Source organism: Nannobrachium achirus (assembly GCF_963921795.1).
Source record: "Nannobrachium achirus genome assembly, chromosome: 16".
NCBI classification, from domain to species: Eukaryota; Metazoa; Chordata; class Actinopteri; order Myctophiformes; family Myctophidae; genus Nannobrachium; species Nannobrachium achirus.
In genome coordinates, this window is record NC_137823.1 from 40,522,108 (window position 1) to 40,544,976 (window position 22,869).

Genomic DNA, 22,869 nt, shown 5'->3' on the forward strand with positions numbered 1-22,869 from the left:
GGCTTTCACCGAATTAGAGATCTTGTCCCTCGGTGAGATGGATGACAGTGGCATTTTTCTTTGCTGTCACCCACCGTATGAATGAGATCCTATCACGGTGCTTCTCACCACGTGACCGTCAAGTAGTTCAAAAGGGACGGCTGGTGAATATATCAGCGCCTTCACCGCAAGGCACGCACCGTGCCAGGAGATCCTTCCATACAACCATCACTTAAACCATTTACTAACAGCTTGCGCGCTTTAGCTTGATTTAATTTTACAGAGCTCACTAGTTCAGTTAGGCTACACAGGTCCGTGTCGTTTTTTGGTGGAAGAAGAAGACAAAAGCAGGTAGGATTGATTGATTGATTGATTGAAGGCTTTATTAGAAGTTTTGCATAGGAAAATGTACAGTTTCATGACGGTACAGTTCACTGGTACAAGGTCTACTAAAAGGAGATCCATGAAAAGACTAAGCTTATTTCAACAGGAAACCATTAAAGTATCTCATATAACATTGAATGACAGACAAATAGAACACAGTACTATGCAGTAGATATGTAAAGAAAAGGAAAAAAAAGAAAACAGTAAGTCTAAACAAACAGTAAGTATATACAAGGAAGGGGCAGGGGAGGGTAGGGTTGGGCTAGGTTTTTACCAGTTGCGAACGGCTGCTGCCTGTAAGTGGTAAGGAAGGCTAATTAAAGCCAACTTTAATTGTTCTGAGGCTACTCAACTGAATTGTTATGAATATTGGTATGGAACTTTGATGTTGAAACCTAACTAGCCTAATAGAAAATTATATCTTCGCCTGTACGTGCACAGGTGCAAGCCTATCCTCACCTGTGATATAGGGCATTAATTCTGATTAATACAGGAAGGGTGGGCATTAGGCTACTAGGACATCTGAATCATCTGATAGCCATTTTTATTCTATTTTTAACACACAGCCTGGTTATTGCCAGGGAATAATGTTTTGATTGATTGATTGATTGATTGATTGATTGATCGATTGATCGATCGATTGAATACTTGATTAGCAGTAAAGTAAAGAATTGAATCAGATCTGTCAACTTTAGCCTGAGAGTAAATTGACTCTTGCAGATCTACACAACGCATCACATCACAACACGTTGTGAGCTTGTAGATCTGCTATTTTCAACAACAAAAAATTATCCATTTTATATTGAACCCGTGAAACGGATTCATTCTGCATAATGAGTATTTTTCCTTTTGTTACTTTAAAAATATTTTGAAGCCAATACGTTTGTACTTTTACTCAAGTAGCCTACATTTTGAATTGTATGTAACAGAGTATTTCTACAATGCAGTATTGATACTTTTACTTTAAAACATTTGAGTACTTGTACTTTTTCCACCACTGAACATTAACCTATATGGACATTATGCAGTGCATCATCAGAATGACTCCTAGACGTCAGTTCTCCTGTTGACCATTCACCTGTTTCAGGGTCTTTTGGACTACAATGAACATTCAGTCTGCCATCAACAAAGAGGTGTTCATCCCTCGCGATGAGCGCATGCTGGTCGCAGTGGAGGTGCGGAGGAGAAAGAAGAAGAGAATGTCCTTCCTGCCCACCGGCGGCGGCAAAGGGGATTATGCAACATTCTTATGTCTTTCAGGTGACACTTTTCAACCTGTTCCTATATAGGCTACCAGTGGTTCTCAACCTGTGGGTCGGGACACCCAGGGGGGGTATATAGCAGTGGTTGAGAACCACTGCTATATACAATGTCCACTCAAGGAAGGTTTGCAGAGCACCATTCCCCACATACTGTATAGGCCTAGTACCTACTGTACACATTCACCTGTTGTGCATTTAACCCATTAAGACCTCCTAAATCTAGTAGTTCTCACACTTTTCTTTTCTTCAAATATCTTTGTGACGCGCTGTGAGCTTGTAGATCTGCTATTTTCTTTAATAGCCAACGGTAACGTCTAAAATGACACTATGCTTTCCCCGGTTTTAATGGGATTTGCATGCCCAACTGATCTACAAGCTCACAATCGTATCTATCGTAAGCTCACAAGTCATGAGCTCGTAGATCGTCTATTTTTGCCACTTTTGAAATGGGGCTTAAGTGGTTTCAAACCAGGAATACCGACTACAGTTCAAATTCCATGTCTGCTGCTGCTGTAGCTTTTTTTTTTAGGTCGTTTTGCCATTTTCAGAAATGTGTTTAATTTAGTAAATTTCAGTCCTGTCGCTCTCTGTGGGCTGAATGGATTGTGTTGCTGTTGTTGTGAACAGAAGCATTGTTAAGTAATTCATCACAGGATGCCTTGTTTGGGCAGAACACAGGGCAGGCAGTGTGGATTGGGAAGAGCTACAGGACCAGTCGCTCTGACCCTGTCATTGAACCTAAAGCAGGGGTTCTCAAACCTTTTTAGGCCGTGACCCCCATAATAAACATATATGAACTGGGGACCCCCACCCTGACAAGCACGTGGAATTGTAGGTATTACATTTAATGTGACTCGGTTTCACAGATAAATAATGTGAAAATAGCCGAACTACATGCTCACAACGCCTCGCAGTGCCAGGCGTTGTGAGCATGTAGATCGGCTATTTTCACAATGTTTGCCTCTTGCTTACTTAATATTTGACAGTTTGGCCAGTTTGGTATTAAAACGGTCTTGAAAGTCCTTAAATTGTCACTTTATAAATGTGCAGATACCCTGTATGTACGTATTCTTCTGTGTGTTGGTTTGTTTACCGTTGAGTGAGGGGAAAAAAATGACATTAAGCTTATCATCTGAGGACCCCACAAAATAATTTGGGGTCCCGACCCCAGGTTTTAGAACCACTGACCTAAAGCATTGTACCTATCTCATTCTGTTGAACCTTTTAGGGCGGCCATAGATGAGTGGCGTCTGGTTTTGGGAAGTTGGTTGGTTCGAACGTTGTGTCATCCTCACCCAGTCGAATATACTGTACATTTAAATCCCAGAGTTAATTTCAGATTACATTTTCATTTCAATTCAAATTTATTTTGGTGCCAAATCACAACTCTAAAAGTGTCAAGACACCTTTAGAGCAGAGACCCTACATTGTCCCGACAGGTACAAAGAGAAAGTGAGACAGAGAGAGGGAGAAAGAGAAACACAAAACACCAAAGATTTTCTAGGTTTTTTACCCAACAAAGACATCTTTGCTTTGGTACTCATTGCGACCGTATGTCGCATTTACTATCAAACCCTGCACAAAGTGTCAGTCCGTCAGTCAGTCAGTCTGTCCGTCTGTCTGTCACACCTCACACGTCACACTATTGCCCTGCTCATATCTCCGCAACCGTTGCCCCGATCCATGCCAAATTTTGCACACACGCTCCTTGGCTGCCAAACTACAACCTCCAAGGACCCCCGGAGCTCCAGGGACCCCCAGGTCCCTGGGGGACCCCCAGATGTAAAAAAAGACCAAATGTGCAAAAATGACCAAATGACCACTCCAACATGGCTGCTCACGGGGAATTCCCGGGGACCACCGACTCCTGGTGCTCCAGAACGGATGCCAAAGTGGTGGCGCCCCCAGTGGAGGACCCCCTCCACTGCAGCTCACATAAAATGCTGTAACTCGGGCTAGGAGCGTCCGGGAGAGCCGGGGCCGGTACCTATTCGTCCGCCAAGGCAACGCGGAGACCCCACCCCTCATTTCTCACATGGCCCTCTTCTAGCGCCACCATGAGGCCGATTCTTGCAAAACACATTTTTGGACACTGCTCCTACAGATTTTGCCCTAAAATCACGCACATCGGTACACAGTATGTCTACACATTGCCCACACAACTAGGAACCAATGGCAGTTACAGCCCTCTTTGTGTGTACATGTGACCTACGGTCGCTTATCTCCCGATTAGGGAGTCTTACTGGTCACTAACAATGGGAGATGTATTTGACAGCTCCGATGTGTAAACACACGTTTAAAACTGTTAAATTGCCTTGTTGAAAAATAGGCACTCAGTCAAGTTGAGTCAACCCTCCCAGGATGTTGAGTGTGTTGTTAACATTCCAGGAATGTAACTGTGACATATTTCCCCTTGATACCAAGGGACCCTGCATTGATTGAAAAACCTTGATCCCAAACTTGGTGAGGTCTGACCTTGTGTATATCCTCCCTTCTCCCCAGTGACCAATAAGAAACCTCCTCAGCTCCTCATTACAAAGGTCAAGCGGTTTGGTGGCTCCTCCTCCTTCACCAGGAGGTCCCAGTGGACGGTGGACCAGCTCAAGCAGGTCAACGGCGTGAACCCCAACAAGGTCAGGAAACACTCCTGTGTTCATTTTGACTGCACATTTTGATTTAGTTTAGTCATACTGTAGTCATAGTCATCTGAAAAGCTTTTGTTTCGGTCTAGTTTTAGTCGACTAAATATAATATTTTTGTCTACTAAATCTGCAGTTGAATTTGTCGACCAAAACGTATTTTGTAATGGCTGATTTTACACTTGGTTGCATGCTGAAAACCTCAAAGCGTGACGCGTTGTGAGCTTATCTGCGATTTTCATTTTCAGAACACAACCAAACATAAAACGACTTGTCTTTTAGCTGTATCTCTTCTCCACTAGTCTGTCTAGTTTTTATATCAATATGTCAATATATTAAGAGTTAGTTTTTGTCATTATAGCTTAGTTTTATTTTAGTTTTATCTAGTTTTCGTCAGTGAAACAAGTCGACCAACATTTTTCGTCATAGTTTATTAGTTGACGAAATTAACACTGGAACACTTGTCCGACTGACTGGGAAGGAAAGGTCTACTGGGTCTTATTTCATTTTATAGTATTTCTTATTTTCTATCTCTTATTTCTTTACAGAGTACTCCACTGTCTATGTTGTCAATATCTGACTTGTTTGAATGGACATAGGAGTATCTGTTACATCCACTGTCCGGGTGGTTGCGACTTTGTATTATTTACTATTGGTTGCTTCTTTGTCAGCACATTTAAGCTTGTCCTACTGTTGTACCTGATACTGTTGTTTCACATGAGCATCAGCTAAAACATATACTGTATGCCTTTGTGTGGTTGTTAATGGGAATATATCTTGCATCCTTACTCTTAACCCCCCCACATCCCCCGACCACGGTATTGACCCAGCCTCTTCTGTCTTGTCTTCCAGGATTCTGCAGAGTTCGACCTGATCTTTGACAATGCCACCGACGAGTGGGTGGCGTGCTCCTCGGCTGAGAAATGTATCTTTGTCCAGATCCTGTACCATGCCTGTCAGACGTACTGGGAGGGCAGTCTGGGCTCCAAGGTGCCAGACAAGAGGGCTAGAAGGAGTCCTAGCCTCGACGAGCAGCTAGCCAAAGCTGGCCCAAGTAAAGAACAGACATCACCAAGAGCCAAGCCCAAATCACAGAGCCTGCAGGCAAGACGGAAGAGCTACTCCCCCCCCAGACAGACCGAGTTCGTTAACTGTCAGTCCAAACTCACAGCAGGTACTGTCTGGGGATTTTAGTCAAGATAATACCTGTTATTATCTTGTTTTTTTCCCTTGTTTTTTAGATTCAGACATATATTGTACATGGACCATGTTTCCACGAATGGCTTTGTTTTTAGGCTTTTTACTTTTTCTCTAAAGTCATTTAAAATGTTACCAAATCTACCTGAATACTTGACTCAAAGTTGGCGAGACGGCTAATGCACTTAAGACATTTTGCTTGTAAATCCATCTGTTCACCAGGGACTATGTTCAAATAGCCTTTTCAAATAATCTGTGCTCATAATGCATTAAAACACAACAATAATGTAAATTTGACAAAAACACAAAAAGCTCACAATGACATTTGTGTCTTTATGATTACCTACCTTATCTGAAGCAACTTTTAAGTCTCTGTAAGTTGATGCCATGCTGAAAAAGCAGACAGCAGAGAGAGGAAGTGAAACGCAACACAAGTCGTGGGCTGTATTTGAACTCCATGTTGTCTCATCTTGCCTCCACTTACTCTCAGACCTGGCCCACAGACATCTCACCTAACGACCTTGCCATTGATTTTAGCAACAGGCCAGCGAGGGACAGCTGATCCTGCTGGCTTGATGCGATATTTGTCTCTTTGTCGTGATTCTTCTACTAGAGGCCTGTACCATGAACCTGCTCCTCTATCGCTGCAAGGCCTTCTTCAACCGGATGAAGAAGATGATGGTTAGGCCCAGAGGTCGTTCACCTGCTAAAGGTAAGATGACTCAAAGATTTATTTTTTTACTTTTAATTCCCTTCAGATGAGCCACTGTGTGCGCGAGCGTGTATGTGGAGAGAGGGTCTAGACTCTAGAGTCTTTAAACTTTAGAAACATAAAAATAAATAAATCAAGTTTAGAATCCTGGAGTGAACAGGATTATTAATCTATGAACCTTTTATGGTTCTTGTCCCAGCTGGCACCCGGGAGGAGCCCTGCAGGCTACAGGGTGGACATAATAATTATGTATTTTATTTATCTATCATCATCCATCAGAAACATGGGGATATTCATGTACTGTAGACACATTTAATCAAGGGCATCTTCATGATAGTTGCTGATGGATGGTGGAGCTTATTTTTCTGTGATATTGGGATTTCTTCTTTTTTTTTTTTTTAACAAACAACGAGTCCCATGTCTATCTCTTAAGTTTCTTAGGCTTGATTTATACATTGTTGTGTGCCTGCATCACATACAGTAGCTGTTCTACTCGAAGGAGGTCCTGACTACCACCTGCCAGGGTGGAGGCAACAGGAAAGGAAGATGGAGGAATTAAAACTATCTTTCAGTCCAAGCGATCAGATTGATATAAAATATCCCCGATCCTTAACCCACGTCCTTCATTAACAACTCCAACTAAAAATGAACATTTACAACCCGAACATTTACAGCGTTGAAGCGTGTGAAATCAGATGCGTGTGAAGCATGGGAGTTTAACATTGGTGAACCTTGACTTGGAGCCAACCAATAGGACAGAGGCGCTGTGCGTTGGCCCCACTTGGCAGCCATTTCACTTGTAGTTTTCTTTCAGTGAGCCAACACTCCAACGTAGGTCAAATTAACTACAAACCGGAAAACTGGCAATCATGAACGACACTGCCCACAGCACTGCAACATAATATGGAAAGTGGATGCAGATGTGTGACCGTTGCTTTAGTCTTAAGGCAACAGTGTCTTAAGGCTTAAGGCACTGCTGCTGGTTGTTAATTGTAATGGCCATGCATTTCAAGTGTACTTCTGCCATGTGGGTACTGGGTATCAGCAAGCCTAAACCTTTAGGTCACTGCCAGCATCCATCCTTTTAGTGACATGATGCTTCAGTCTGCCCTATATAGCCTTTCCTCTCTTCCACTTAACTGTTTTTCTGTCCATTGTCCTCTGCTCTGGGCTTCACCTCGCTGCCTCAACAGAGAATGGCTCCTCTATGATGTGACTGCCCAAATGAGAGGACACTTTGTGTTTAGCCGGGTCAACAATGGCCAGCCTTTTAGGAAGCCCAGGGCAGTGACACCATTGAACCCCCTGACAGGGGGCTGATATTGTAATGGGTGGGAGAGGTGCCAGGCTGCTGCGGGGCAGAGAGTCACAAATCAACAGCAGCTGAGCACGTCGCGCTGCCCTTAGCCTCAGCCGACCGGAGGGAATGGGATACATGGTGAAAGGATGCAGGGTTTAGGGCCAGTGGTGGCCCTAACCGCTTAAGTTAAAAGTATCAAGTAGTATTGTAGACATACTTTTTTTACTTGAGTAAAATCACAAAAGTATTGACATCAAAATATAAGTACCACAAGTAAAAAGTACTCATAATGCAGAAGGTCCCATTTCACAGGTTTTCAAATGTATAACAACTCGTTCAGGTCAAAGTAGACATATTATAGTTTGCATATAAAAATTGAGACTGATATACAGTAGCAAACTAATTCAGACTATCAATTTACTCAAAATGATTATCATCTCTGCTGAAAACCTACCCTTCACTAAAGCCTCCTATCTTTCTGTGTTTACAGGTCAGGCTGGGCAGCGCCCCCCAGGGGGAACTCTGGGTAGTGTAGTCCGAAAGGCCAACAAGGCTCTGGGTGAGAGTGGCGAGAAACTGAAGACTGCTGAGCAAAAGACTGTTAAGATGATGCACACAGCCCAGAAGGTTGCTGACTCTGCTCACAAGGTGACGTTTTGTCTGTAATAAATTATTACAACTTTACACTTTATGAGTCTGAGTGGTCGGAGTAATGATGCCATGTTACACATTTTGTAGTTTCCTTCAGTGTTCTGAGGGCTTTTGTCTTAATGACGGCAAAAACACCTGTTGATTTGTGTGCTGTTCTACAGCATGTTAATCTAAATATCTCATAAAAGTCATTTGTGTTGTCCCATTCCACCTGTGCTTGTCTTTCACCATGCCCATACGAAATGCAGCTAATTTAGTCTCCTTCAATGTACGCTAATAGCCATAATGTCAGTCTTACCGAAAGAACCAACCAGACAGCTCTTCATTTAGGATTTGCACTTAATTGTGTACAGAATTAAACACAGTTCAAAAGCAATGCAATGTATTGTTCGTTATTGTTGGTTTGCGTTAAGTGTTTAATTACATTGTTCCCTTTTCTCCTTCTAGATAACCCTAAAATATTCAAAGTAAAGTCGCCTTGGAGGACCTGTGGAACCATTCTTATAACACCCACACTAATGCTGACTTTAGGGAGTCTGTGGCTTGGCACATGTGGCTAACTGTTCTGTGACGGGCTTCTGTTTTCTGAGGAGAAGACTCAGGAAGCACCAACTCACACCACGTTTGTTGACTGTAAGTAAGCAAAATGCATAACTGTAATTGACTGCAGTGGAGAGGATGGAAATCCAGGGTTAAACCAGGGACCTTTCACCTCCAGGCTAAACCACATGACACCTATGAGGATGCTTTGACTCAAGCCATGATGGAGTGATGCAACTGGATAGCAAAACTGTGCCCCAGTGCTCCCACTGTAACTGTACTAGTTTGAGCTTTTACTTTGAATATGGAGGTCTAGTTATATGCCTCGCAGGAAACTTTAGTTCCTTGTGCTGGAACATTTTGCTGCACTTGAATAATCAGGCTTCTCATATCCTCAATTAATTTAAAATGCTAAACATTTGTCCTTATGGATGAGGGGTTTCTTTTATCCCTAAAAAAAGGCATTCACACTTTTGGAATTTATGTTGTAAAAGCTACCCAGTGTGGGTATTCTGCACTACCATGTTCTGTATATATTATCTTAATTGTATGAGAGATATTTTAAAGTTTTTTATCAAGCACCTGTGGTCTCTTAATGACCTACTTCATTGTGGAAAAGTTCTTTGTGTGGCAGTGTCTAACCTTAATGTGCCTTGAGCAGAGAAACGACGGCATGCACTCATCAGGATGAGTGATGAATCTTATTTTAGTTTTTAGTTGGGTTTTTGTTACTCACTATAAATGCTTTATATGATGTCATTTAGTTGTCATCCGCACTTGCCGTCGGTTCTTGTTCTATGTGTATAGTGTACTTGTATGTGTGTAAAGTGGCAAGCTGTAAAGTGTCTACAATATTGAAGTAGGTCACGTTACGTATATTGTCGTAAATGTTGTCCCGTCTAAATAGTCGTTCTATGTTTGTGCCGATAGCGCCTTCACTGTAACAAACTGTTGATTTGTCTTTCATCTAGACTGTAAGTGTTCTTGTTGATTTGTCTTTTGTCTGTAAGTGTTGTCTTTTTATGGATGTGAAAGTCCTTCTTTCCGAAAGTGGGTCTGTGTTGTAGAGAGATGAGTGAAGGTGGATCAGTTAGTTCAAGTACTGTATGTTTGTGGAACCACGTTTACATCTACAATAAGAGAAGCTCCATTGTGAGCAGAGGACGTGAACCTCCGAAGAGGGTTTGGGATCAAGAGTCAGGGTAGAGTTTTAGGAGGTAGAAATGAAGCCTTAATCCCATATTAAAACATTAAGTGGTTCTGTTTAGTCCCTGGATTTGAACAAATGGGTTGAGAAGTGGCCTTGGACAGTTTTTGACTAAAATACAACAAACAACAAAAAGAAGAAAAGAGATTGAGTCTTGGTGCCTTGGTTACTAATTAATTGTAAGTGCTGTTCAGGATTTCATGTAGCCTAACATGTTACATTATGTAAATGTGTGTCTCTGAATTTGATGGGAGAAAGATTAATTTGCTAGCACTGATCTCTTTGACCCAAATAAAAGAGGATGTGATCTATTAGTGTTTTTGTTGTCCTGGATGTGGCTTTCTCTTTTCTACGTTTTCTCACCACCAGATGGCATACAAACTGCAAAATAAGTTACCATAAGCCATGTTGACTCAATTTACATTGGGTTTCAAACTCAACACAAATATAATGTTTCAGATACCCTTTTCAACCAGTGCTAATATCATGACTATAACTGATAAATACCACTGCATTGCTTCTCCAGACATCAAACCAGAGGGTTTTTAATTTAATTTTATGACAAGCTTGCATCTCAAAATGCTGTGTCAGAGCTATTTAAATGTAAATCATTATTGCTGGCATACCTTTGTTGATTTATCAAATCTTTTGATACTATAATTATGTCAAAGTCTCTGATATGCAGGCTTTAGTTAATTGCATATTGTTGTGAAATAGTTAAAATGGTAAAAATCAATTCAATGAAAAATCTTTCTTTAACCACTTTAACCCTGTAGTGTCCCTATTCTAGGCATGTTATAATAGGCGGACCTTTAGCTTATATTGGTGACTATTTCTTGAAAATAGCAGATTGTCGAGCTCACAATGAGTCACAACTCCTCATAAAGCTTGTAGATTGATTTGGTGTAAAGGGAAAGAAGGGGGCCAAGTATAATAGACCCCTGGGAGACCCCGGTCAAGTGGTTAAACTTAATCTATTAAAACCTATAGTAAGGGCATCCTAGCCATCTCAGGTAGCCGCTGTGTTCAGATGATCCGCGTACCATGTCCTCTCATCAACACCGCATTGTGGCCAATCAATACCTTTTAACATTCACGGTCACGCTATCTATCTATCTATCTAATGTCCTGAGTGCGCCTTTATCGACAAAGGCGCTGTATTTCTTGACGGCTAAAGTATACACGTATCAGCAGGAAGGTTCGGTCATGACATTGTGACTCTGACCGCGGAACTCGTTGTGACTCTGCGTCAATCCCCTGTATTGATCCCGCTTATACTTCCTCCTGCAGAAGGGATGGGTAAATCACGACACTAGAAATAGAGTCCAAGGGAAGCATGCACATCCCAACAAAAAAAAAGTTCTGGTGCTGAATCATACGTAAATACACTGGAGAAGCAAAGGAAGTTCTTACATTGTAATGCAACTCAAAGTAGAAAATCTATGAGTTACAGGGTGCGAACTTCCCTTACTTTTCCAAAATGGTGTCACTGCTAGGTGCTAGACACCTGAGTTTTGAGTTGACTCTTTGGGTCTATAAATCTTTTTCAACTACGAAGGTTAACCCAGAACCAGAGGGTTAGTAGGCTACCTCCTCCTGAGCAGTGCCCAAATTAGGTTCTGAGAAAATGGCAATATGCTACCTGCTGTGGCAAGCCATAGGTCACACCCCGGCCTGGCCAGGGGTCATCGTTCATCATCGTGGCCAGTAGGCACGTGCACACATACATAGACATCAAAGGGAGCTTGAGCACCTGCCTTTTTAATCCGTCTGTAAAATGTGCCCTCTCCAGACCATGAATGCAGTTTTTACTATGGTGAAAGAAATGCAAATGCCCTCTTTCCATGCCATACCTGAATGGCGGCATTCAAGAGAATTGTTTCGTCCAAAGTAAACTCTCCTGAACTTGAATGCAGCATCTTATGTTGAAAGAATTGCCCTCTATGTGTAGAAATCCATGCAATATCTCCAGTATTGACTTGATTATGCTTAATTCAGTGTGGTATAAAGCACCAAAAATGGCCGACCTCCAAGCTCACAACGCGTTGCAGCGCAACATGTTGTGAGCTTGGAGGTCTGCTATTTTCGATATTTTCACCAAAAGGCCCTTTTAGAAATGTCAGCCCCTGCCTCTCTAACATTCTCTGCACCTCACTGGTGGCCAGGGCTCGTCATGAATGCATGCTAAATGCTCCGAGATGGAAGTGACATCATTAGCCAGCACCAATCCATTAACCCATTAAGGCTGATTCTGATTCTACAAATGCCTTCTAAAACATTTTCGTAATTCTAAATTGTTCAAAAATGTTCCAAAATAGCAGATGTACAAGCTTGATATATCTGTTATTTTTGAATAGCCAATGCTAAAATCTGAAATGACACTGATGCTATCCCGGTTTCAATTAATAAGCATGTTGTATAAAGGCCATCTGACAGCAGACCACTGAATATTCACATAATCACTTTTGTTTTGGGGTTGAACATTATCATTTTTATGGTAGCATTGTATTTGACACTGGCCTATTTCCAGAGTATTAATCTATGGATTAACCATATGGCACAACATTGTTGCACAATGTTATTCTGTAAGTAATATTGATGTACAAAAGGTCTTATATGTCCAGTTTCTCATAGATTCAATCGTGCTGTAGGCTAAGACACTGCATCCAATTTTACTTTTGTCAAAGCAGGCCAAGTCAATAGTTATTTTGCATTACTGCCCAAAATAGAATATGATAGGATAGGATTACACTCCCAGGGGGATTCAGGGTGTCACAGCAGCACAGAATAAGAGTAAGAAGTACACTAGAAAATAAAATAAAACGGGATATAAATACAGTACTATACCATAAAACAGGGATACTCAAACCTCTGAACCTGTGGGCCACATTACAAAAATGGCAAGGGTTAGTTGATAAAAGGTCAACATTAATAATACTTCTGTCATTCATTGGCGACTTATATTGTCAAGCTTAATAACTGACACTGTTTTCAGTGCAACGGGCCGGAATTTTCTAGTATACTGATTTTTAGTATCACTGCCATACAACAATGTGCACCCCCCCCCCCCCCCCCACACACACACACACACACACATTTTATTTATTCTTAAATGTTTACATTACCGTGTCTCACCTTGGACACCTGACCTGTGCCTTAATGTTAAACCAGATCTGACTAAGCTTTTTCTTTCCTGTTAAAAGAAAGAAAGCATTGACGTGCACCTGATGTATGAAAGGTGCCATATGAATGAAGTTTAACTGATACATTGGTTTGTATGTTTTTGTTAATCAGTCCACTCCACACATGGGGCAGGGGGTCGAACAGTCTATGATTTGGGGGATCTCGTTCATTGCACAAAGGAGGACAGCCTATAGCGGTCTGTGCGGACGATATTAAGCCTCTGGCTGAAGGTGGTGCCGCACCAGGCACCACCACAGCTCATCATAAAGGGGATGGGAGGGGTTGACCAGAATATACTTGAATGTGTCCTTCATCCTCTCCTCTCTGTCACCACCTCCACACCAACAACAGCGCTGGCCTTTTTCACCAGCTTGTTGAGTTTGTGCAACTCCCCAACCTTTTGGCCGCCCCCCTGCACGCCACAACATAGAATAGAATAGAGCACTGTTTTCTCAAACTTTTTTGTCTCAGGTCACCCCTGTGCATACGTTTTTCATCCACGGCACCCCTGAATTACATTGTTAACATTGGCTTCCAAAGTTTGCAGGATTGGTCCATTTTGAACAAAATGCCTCAAATCATGAACGCAGTTTGTGATTTCAGAGAAATTCTTGCACAAACATTCCCACTTGGTCAAGGAACAAATGCCACCCTTTTCACATTGGCCTGTTAGCCACCAGCAGGTTAGCCTGTGTGCCAGCCTGTTCGCTCCGTTCCGCGATTTGTTTTGTCTCTCCGCATCAGTCTTTTGCAAAACACATTTTTGGAACAAAATGCCTCAAATCATGCATGCAGCACCGTGAAAGAATGTTAACGCTTCCCTACCATAGAAAAAAACTGTACTCAGTGTGAATTAAATATAGAATGGTGGAATAATCACTTTTAGAGTAGAAGTAAGCAAAAATGACATGTCCCCAATGGCCGATACTCGGCTTCAGTTACAAATATAAGTAATGGGTCTTGTTCACGAATGAGGGAAAGGAAAAAACGGAGAAGGAGATCAGCCGGAGAATCGGAGCAGCAGGAGCAGTTTTGCAGTCGCTAAATCGCACTGTTGTGAAGAAAAAATAGTTGAGCCGGAAGGCAAAGCTCTCTGTCTACCGAGCAATCTTCGTTCCTACTCTCACCTATTGTCATGAAGTGTGGGTCATGACCGAAAGTATAAGGTCGCGGGTGCAAGCGGACGAAATGGGTTTCCTCAGACGGGTGGCTGGTATCTCCCTTAGACATAGGGTGATAAGTTCAGTCACCCGAGAGAGACTTGGAGTAGAACCGCTGTTCCTACACTTGGAAAGGAGTCAGCTGAGCTTAGGTGGTTCGGGCATCTAATACGGATGCCCCCCGAGCGCCTTCCTAGGAAGGTCCTCGATGCACGTCCCACGGGGAGGAGACCCCGTGGCAGACCAAAGACCAGGTGGAAGGATTACATCTTCAACCTGGCTTGGGAACGCCTTGATATACTCCCTGAGGGAGTGGAAGAAGTTGCTCGGGATAAGGAAATCTGGATGTCTCAGTTGGAACTGTTACCCCCGTGCTTGTAGATCGGCTGTTTTCACTACTTTTGTGCGACGGCCTTGTATGTTGAAGCAGGGCTTTACTTTGCGAAAAGAAAACATACAAATTTGAAACTTGGAGTTACGAGGTTTCCACCCGACAACGACAATATATTTTTCATAGGAAACCATATACCATAAGAAGTATACCGTTGTTTCCTGTTGAGATTGGCAGATTTCACCCATGTTTTTTTCCTCTCATTCACGTCACTTTGTCTGCTGACCTCACTCAGCAATAAAATAAAAATAAATATGGAATCTACACCAGCCAGGTAGGAGTTTGTGATCGCGTGATAGTGATCCATTTCTGTAGGTCTATGCATATTATATTGAATAGAAAGAATAGAATTCAAACATGATATCAACTATGTCAAGCCCATGCAAATTTAATGAATCTTGGTACACATTTAGAGATTCCTTTACACACAAATCTGCACACACACACACACACACACACACACACACACACACACACACACACACACACACACACACACACACACACACACACACACACACACACAGATTGAGTTACAGTTACATAACTCTCCACTCATATTTGTAAATCGTTCTGTTACAATAACATCCCCATCAAAAACAGCTCATTCGAGGCTGACACACACAAAGGAACATATACCGTATTCACTGGTGCACTGAACACATAAATATGTGACTAGCCCATATAAAAATGACTTTTGAAAATGGGAATTCGTTCTGTACAACGAAACACAGGGGGGCCGATGGCAGAGGGCCACTGTGATGTGGGATTAAGGACACACACACACACACACACACACACACAAATGCACACACGTATGTATACAAACAAACAAACACATAACAAGTACAGACACACACATAGGGGATAGGAAAGTGGGACAGGACAGGGGTGTGTGTGTGTGTGTGTGTGTGTGTGTGTGTGTGTGTGTGCGTGTGCGTGCGCGTGCGTGTGTGTGTGTGTGTGTGTGTGTGTGTGTGTGTGTGTTGATCAGTGATGTGTGTATTTAAACCTGTTTGTACGAGAACATGTATTCCTTATCTGGGTCATGGCACATGTCATTCTTCTCTATTCACAAAACATTCTGTCAAGACAACCATTGCATTATGCATTACATCATCCTTGTTTGGAAATGTAGTTTCATATACAGTCGGCTGGGTGACTAATTAACCCATAAAAGCCTATGATACATCGTTGACCAGAGGTCTATTGGGTCCAATTGGTCTCTTAGCCAATCTACAAGTGTTACTTGCATGCGCAACATCGTGAGCTTGTTTGTCGGATGTTTTTGCTGAAAGTTCACCTATTTTGACTTAGTATGTAATGCCCAGAATATGGTTTAAAAGACTAAAACAACCTATTGTTTTGTTTTTATATAATTTGTATGGACTTGGAAGGAAGGAACACATTATTCCAATCAGTTCCTTTCCCCTCCATCGGGCTGGCTGGGGGAGACAGTATACTAGAGACCAGGATCTTTGTGAGGGGACACAGGGAGAGCATGCAAACTCCACACAATATGCCCTTTTGCCAACCCCACATAGGGTATGGGCACCAGTGTTGTTTTTGTTGACCAAACGATGACAAATATCATTTTGTCGACGCCCCTTTTTTTCACAGCGAAGACGTGACGTTAACAAGCTAAAAATAAGTCTCTGATGACTAAAATATGACGAGACGAATGTTTGTTTTCGTTGACTAGACAAAACTAGACGGAAATGTTAGTGTGTGGACGAAGTCAGAGTTTCAAAATGCATGACCATTTTCTGCCAACTGTGCGTGCAATTTGTCAGTCAAATAAGATATCCTCCTGTCCTTGTTAGTTATGCCCATCTCCTTGCACGCACGATGCAGTGTTGCACACACCGCCACCCGCCCACACACACCCTCACACAGAATCAGATAAACACTAAACAGTAAACACAGTCAAACAACTCACTCACAGTCAGAAGTTGAACACACTACCGGTCAGTTGATGGACCATGGCGCCAGCGCCAACCGTGGGGGGTGTTGGTGGTCGGAAAAGAAGAGTCCATACCTGCCAACTTCAGCCCGTCAGAAAACAGGAGATTTCTTGGGGAGGGTGGAGGGGTCATGACTGTAAAAAGTAGGCGCACAGAAATTGTTTTGATGACTTAAGCAATGTAAGACCCATCTTTAATAATAATGCAGTCATGACTTAAATGAATATCTGTGTATGACAGCATGCAATGGCCCTTTAAGGGGGGGTCTGGGGGTCCTCCCCCAGAAAGAAAATTAACATAGTAGATGTAATTTCCAGTGTCCTGGAGAATTTTGGGAGTTTGACACCTCCAGGAGAAATTCCCACAATTTGTTTGTTGTTCGTCTAATAATAAAAAAGACAATTATATTTCAAGCAGCAAGTAGCTTAATGAGTTAGGAAACTGAGCCAATGATACAGAGGCTGTGGGTTCAAGCCCCACTGAAGATCTTACTTTAAAGACTGATTTCCAGCAGAATAACTTCAAAACCAGTTCAGAAAGCATTGTGAGATGACCTCGCTGTGCTGGCGCAGCAGACTAGTAAGGTCTGTGAAGTAGAATACCTTTACCTTTAATAGGTTTGTTCAAATCTGGACATGGTCGAGGCGGGGTCTTAATTTGCATCAAATCTGTACACCATTTGTCATTTTAAGGCTGAAATTGTACCCACGCTAAAGCAAGCCTGATAAAAGTATCATGTCAAAAAATGTAACAGAACACAGGGAAATATTATATTTCTGTTAAGAAGTTTTGGGGGGAAGTCCGTGCACAAAATCAAGGCGAAACACCTGGAAAAAAGTGAGTCCCATCAAGCTAAACACCCGGAGAAAAGTGAGGCCCAAATCCCCCAAAAAGTGAGTCCCAAAATCAAGACGAAACACCCAGAGAAAAGTGAGTCCCATCAAGGCGAAACACCTGGAAAAAAGTGAGTCCCATCAAGCTAAACACCCGGAGAAAAGTGAGTCCCAAAATCCCGCAAAAAGTGAGTCCCAAAATCAAGGCGAAACACCTGGAAAAAGGTGAGTCCCATCAAGACGAAACACCCGGAGAAAAGTGAGTCCCATCAAGACGAAACACCTGGAGAAAAAAGTGAGTCTCATCAAGACGAAACACCCGGAGAAAAGTGAGTCCCATCAAGACGAAACACCCGGAGAAAAGTGAGTCCCATCAAGACGAAACACCCGGAGAAAAGTGAGTCCCAAAATACCAAAAAATCCCCCAAAAAGTAAGTCCCAAAATCAAGGCGAAACACCTGGAAAAAGGTGAGTCCCATCAAGGCAAAACACCCAGAGAAAAAGTGAGTCCCAAAATACAATAAAATCCCCAAAAAGTGAGTCCCAAAATCAAGGCGGAACACCTGGAAAAAAGTGAGTCCCATCAAGGCGAAACACCCGGAGAAAAGTGAGTCCCATCAAGACGAAACACCCGGAGAAAAGTGAGTCCCATCAAGACGAAACACCCGGAGAAAAGTGAGTCCCAAAATACCAAAAAATCCCCCAAAAAGTAAGTCCCAAAATCAAGGCGAAACACCTGGAAAAAGGTGAGTCCCATCAAGGCAAAACACCCGGAGAAAAAGTGAGTCCCAAAATACAATAAAATCCCCAAAAAGTGAGTCCCAAAATCAAGGCGGAACACCTGGAAAAAAGTGAGTCCCATCAAGGCGAAACACCCGGAGAAAAGTGAGTCCCATCAAGACGAAACACCCGGAGAAAAGTGAGTCCCATCAAGACGAAACACCCGGAGAAAAGTGAGTCCCAAAATACCAAAAAATCCCCCAAAAAGTAAGTCCCAAAATCAAGGCGAAACACCTGGAAAAAGGTGAGTCCCATCAAGGCAAAACACCCGGAGAAAAAGTGAGTCCCAAAATACAATAAAATCCCCAAAAAGTGAGTCCCAAAATCAAGGCGGAACACCTGGAAAAAAGTGAGTCCCAAAATACCAAAAAATCCCCCAAAAAGTAAGTCCCAAAATCAAGGCGAAACACCTGGAAAAAGGTGAGTCCCATCAAGACGAAACACCCAGAAAAAAGTGAGTCCCATCAAGGCAAAACACCCGGAGAAAAAGTGAGTCCCAAAATACAATAAAATCCCCAAAAAGTGAGTCCCAAAATCAAGGCGGAACACCTGGAAAAAAGTGAGTCCCATCAAGGCGAAACACCCGGAGAAAAGTGAGTCCCATCAAGACGAAACACCTGGAGAAAAGTGAGTCCATTCAAGACGAAACACCCAGAGAAAAGTGAGTCCCATCAAGGCGAAACACCCGGAGAAAAGTGAGTCCCATAAAGGCGAAACACCCGGAGGAAAGTGAGTCCCATCAAGGCGAAACACCCGGAGGAAAAAAAAACTCATGCAAATATGATGTGACTTTCAGCAGAGAGGTTCCATTATTCAAACCGCAGTCTACCTGTAGTTTGATGATGGATTACTTTGGAATGTTCATTCATTGTAAAGATATGCATGAGTGACTCAAAATGTCTTTGAAAATGAACTGGGCACACTAACCATGTGTGATTGGGGTGGCTTGGTTGGAAGAGCTCTTGACTTGTCACCAAAAGGTGGGATCAAATCCCAACAGTGGCACCACCGTATCTGACACAGATGGTTTTATTTTTTCCTAATGTCCATTGTCATTGACAATGCATTAGGCGCTTAAAGTTAAATATTTCAAAAACTACACATTATTTCAAAGTAAAAATCTCAAGCATGCATGTCCACAGTAAGGTGGAATTGTTGAATTGTGAATCAAGTTTCTCGGTTAAAGTATGTAGAAACAGCGAGGTGCCAAAGTTTTCAGATATAAGATTTAAAAATTAAATATCTCCAAAACTCCAAAACATTTCAAAGTAAAACGTTCAAGTATGTGTGTCCACAGTTAGGTGAATTATAAAAAGTATGAATGGAGTTTCTCGGTGAACGTGATTTTTTTAGGCGCACAATTCTGCCATTGAGCCCCATGTTAATTTTACGGATTTTGTAAAGCTTATATCTCTAAAACCATAAAACATTTCAAATATTCATTTTCAGGCAAACATTTCCACAGTAAGCTCAACCCGATAAAGTGTGAACGGTGTTTATAGGTGTACGTTTGTAGCTCTAGTAGCTTGCCAAAGTTTGTACTTTTTCCATTGACAATGCATTGGGTGCTTAAAGTTCAATATTTCAAAAACTACACATTATTTCAAAGTAAAAGTCTCAAGGCATGCACGTCCACAGTAAGGTTCAATTTTAATGTGTGATTTTACTTTGAAATGTTTTGTAGTTTGGGAGATATTTAACTTTTAAAACTTAAATCTGAAAACGTTGGCACCTCGTGGTTCCTACATACTTTAACCGAACAACTTGATTCACAATGCAAAAATTCCACCTTACTGTGGACATGTATTCTTGAGATTCTTACTTTGGAATAATTTTTAGTTTTTGAAATATTTAACTTTAAGCGCCTAATGCATTGTCAATGACAATGGACTTTTAAAGGAGAGTTAATCAAACCATCAGTGTCCATTGCTCAGATGCAGAGATGTTGGTGCTGGGAATTGATTCCATGACCTCCTGGTGATGAGTCAAGATCTTTTCCAACAGAGCTACCATAACCCAGAACACATGAGTGCCCAATGCAGTGATAAAGACATTGTGAGTTACCCATGGACGTGGCCGTGGACGCGTCCATGGACGTGGACGGGGGCGTCAGCGGCTGTCTCTCGTATATGTTTGCATAGAAAATTCTAAAGTAGTGCATCATTGAACTATGGTAAGACTGGGGTTTGAACATGGCACCTCTGAGGCAAAGAACTAATCATAAGACCACTATTCCACCTCTCAGGCTCTCTTGACACGTCTCTTATTTAAAATCCCACCGAGCATTTTTAGGTCTATTAGACGTCTATTAGACGTTATTATGTCACCTAGACGACGCGTCTAGAAATGGTTTAAAAATGGTCTACAAATGGAAATTTATTAGACGACTATATTTAGACTAGACGTCTAATAGACGTCTAATAGACGTCTAAGTTTATACCTGGGTCAGACGTCTATATTTAGACCTTAACGGCCATCAAAAGTAGTGAAAAACTGACCTTAACGGCCATCAAAAGTAGTGAAAAACTGATTGTCTCACAACCTCGGGTACTTTAGTTCTGTTCTGATGCTCTGCTCCATGGGTATTTGACCATATCAGATTGTGACATTATCATTGACATTGTGAGTGGGATTTGAACTTACTACCCCTGGTGCTTTAGTCCTGTACTCATCCTCTGCTCCACTGGAACCTGTTAGTTAAAATGGGTGTTTCGTCCTATTTGAATATGACATCATTGACAACATGAGTAGGATTTGAGAGGCCTTCGCTGCTCGACTCGAATCCGACTCCAGGGCCTCGGCCTCGGACCGCAGATTCCGGGGACCCCCGCTTGGGGACCACCTCCAGGGACCCCCGGTCGGGGACCACCTCCAGGGACCCCTGGCGATATGACCGTGGACCTGGGGATATGGCTATGGAGAACCAGGCGGGCTGCCGCTCCGCTCCTGTCCGACTTTGGGGCCTCGGCCTGGGGCCGCAGAGTGGCTGGGGGCCCCCGGACCCCCCGGACCCCCGGGGACCCCCAGGGACCCCCTGGCGGCACCGCCAAATAGCAAAAAAATGGCAAAACTCGGGCTAGGAGCGGCCGGGAGAGCCGGGGCCGGTACCCACACGTCCGCCTCGGCGCCCCTTAGCCGGCCGCGTGTAGAGCGCCGCCTATTGGTAGAACCCCGCCACTGCAGCACGCATAAAATGGCATAACTCGGGCTAGGAGCAGCCGGGAGAGCCGGGGGTGGTACCCACGCGTTGGCCTCTGCGCCCCAGAGCATGCCGCTCGTAGAGCGTCACCTAGTGGTCGACCCCCGCCACTGCAGCCAGCTAAAAAGGCCGTAACTCGGCCCCCGTGTGACCGGGAGGAACGGGGCTGGCACCCAGGGGGTCCCCGGGGGCAGGGCCACCGCCGGGGCCCCCGGGGACCCCCGGAGTTCCGGGGACCCCCTGGAAAAAAATATGGAAAAATAGCCAAAAGTAGCCGATCTACAAGCCAATGCTCCACTCCACGCGGCGTGGCCCGGCCGAGTAGGGGTCCGCTTCTCAGGGGGGGTTCTCTGGGGGTCCCTGGCAGCCCATGGAGCGCCGGTGCCCCGCCACGCCGTTCGCGGGCCCCAGGAGAAAATGTAAAAAATTCTAAACGTGGGAAAATGAGCCTAAGTGTAGCGGTTGAACACGCTCCGAGCTCCAGGCTTTCTCCGACCGCAGCTCCACTGCCGTGCGGATTCGAACCAGGCGCCCACGCGTCCGGCTCGCCGCCCCGGACCCGGCCGGGGGCTCCACGCACTCTGGCCGGCTGCCGGCGCACAACTAGGCCGCCGCTCCTCCAGGGGGGCCTTCCAGTGGTCCCTAGCCGACAACCGAGCGCCGGGGCCCGGCCAGGCATTCCAGGGACCCCCCGGGGGAACCAGGCTGGTCCCGAGTACCCACTTTAGCTGTATTGATGAATAGCTATTAAAATGATTTTATTTAATCAATAAATATTTAATAGGCACACGAGGAGCACTTTATAGACAAGAGCTGTTTCCAGCTTCATTTATTTTTCTTAAAAGAACAAATAAAAAGGTTATTTAAAATAATTCTAACGTGGTATAATTATAGATGTGGATTAAACGTCTAAATGAGGTCTAAAAATATACTGTAAACGGTAAATGGATCAATATTGATCCATAACGGGCCGTTGAAAATAGTGAAAATCAAGGTTGTCAGCGGGGTTCGGACTAACGATTTCTGGCTTACAAGTACCAAGCACAATCCACTGAGCCATCAATGCAGACATGTTAGTATTGTCTTTCTGGCCCTATTAGAAGGTGATGTTGCCCACCTGTGCTCATGTTGAGGAAACTAAATGTATTGATAGGCGCAGCATAAGCCTATCAATTACAATTATTTTGTTTAATCAATGAGACTCACACCACCTGTGTTAATTTTAGGGTAGTACGCATTGTTGAGGAAACTAATTGTATTGATAGGCGCATAAGCCTATATCATTCTATAATTTGTTTTTGTTTTTTTTATTATTATTATTATTATTATTATTACCCCCAAAGATCTTTCTTCATATTCACATACAAAAAAGAAAGTAGAGTTCAAAATTAAAATATAAGGAAAGTTAAAAAAGTTAAAGTACCTTTTGTTTAATGAATGCATAGCCGGACCACCTGCTATACCTCTGCGGACCACTAGTGGTCCACG

At 43.2% G+C, this 22,869-nt stretch overlaps 1 protein-coding gene across 1 annotated transcript; it reads left to right on the forward strand.

The window, feature by feature from the left end:
* Window positions 1-1,466: 1,466 nt before the first annotated feature.
* stxbp6l (syntaxin binding protein 6 (amisyn), like) lies at window positions 1,467-21,988 on the forward strand (the record flags this gene model as incomplete). The annotated part of the gene is made up of 6 exons (XM_080744922.1): window positions 1,467-1,623; window positions 4,128-4,258; window positions 5,117-5,438; window positions 6,075-6,173; window positions 7,964-8,121; window positions 21,866-21,988. The coding sequence occupies 6 exons, from the start codon at window positions 1,467-1,469 to the stop codon at window positions 21,986-21,988; spliced, it is 990 nt and encodes a 329-aa protein (XP_080601048.1).
* Window positions 21,989-22,869: the final 881 nt, after the last annotated feature.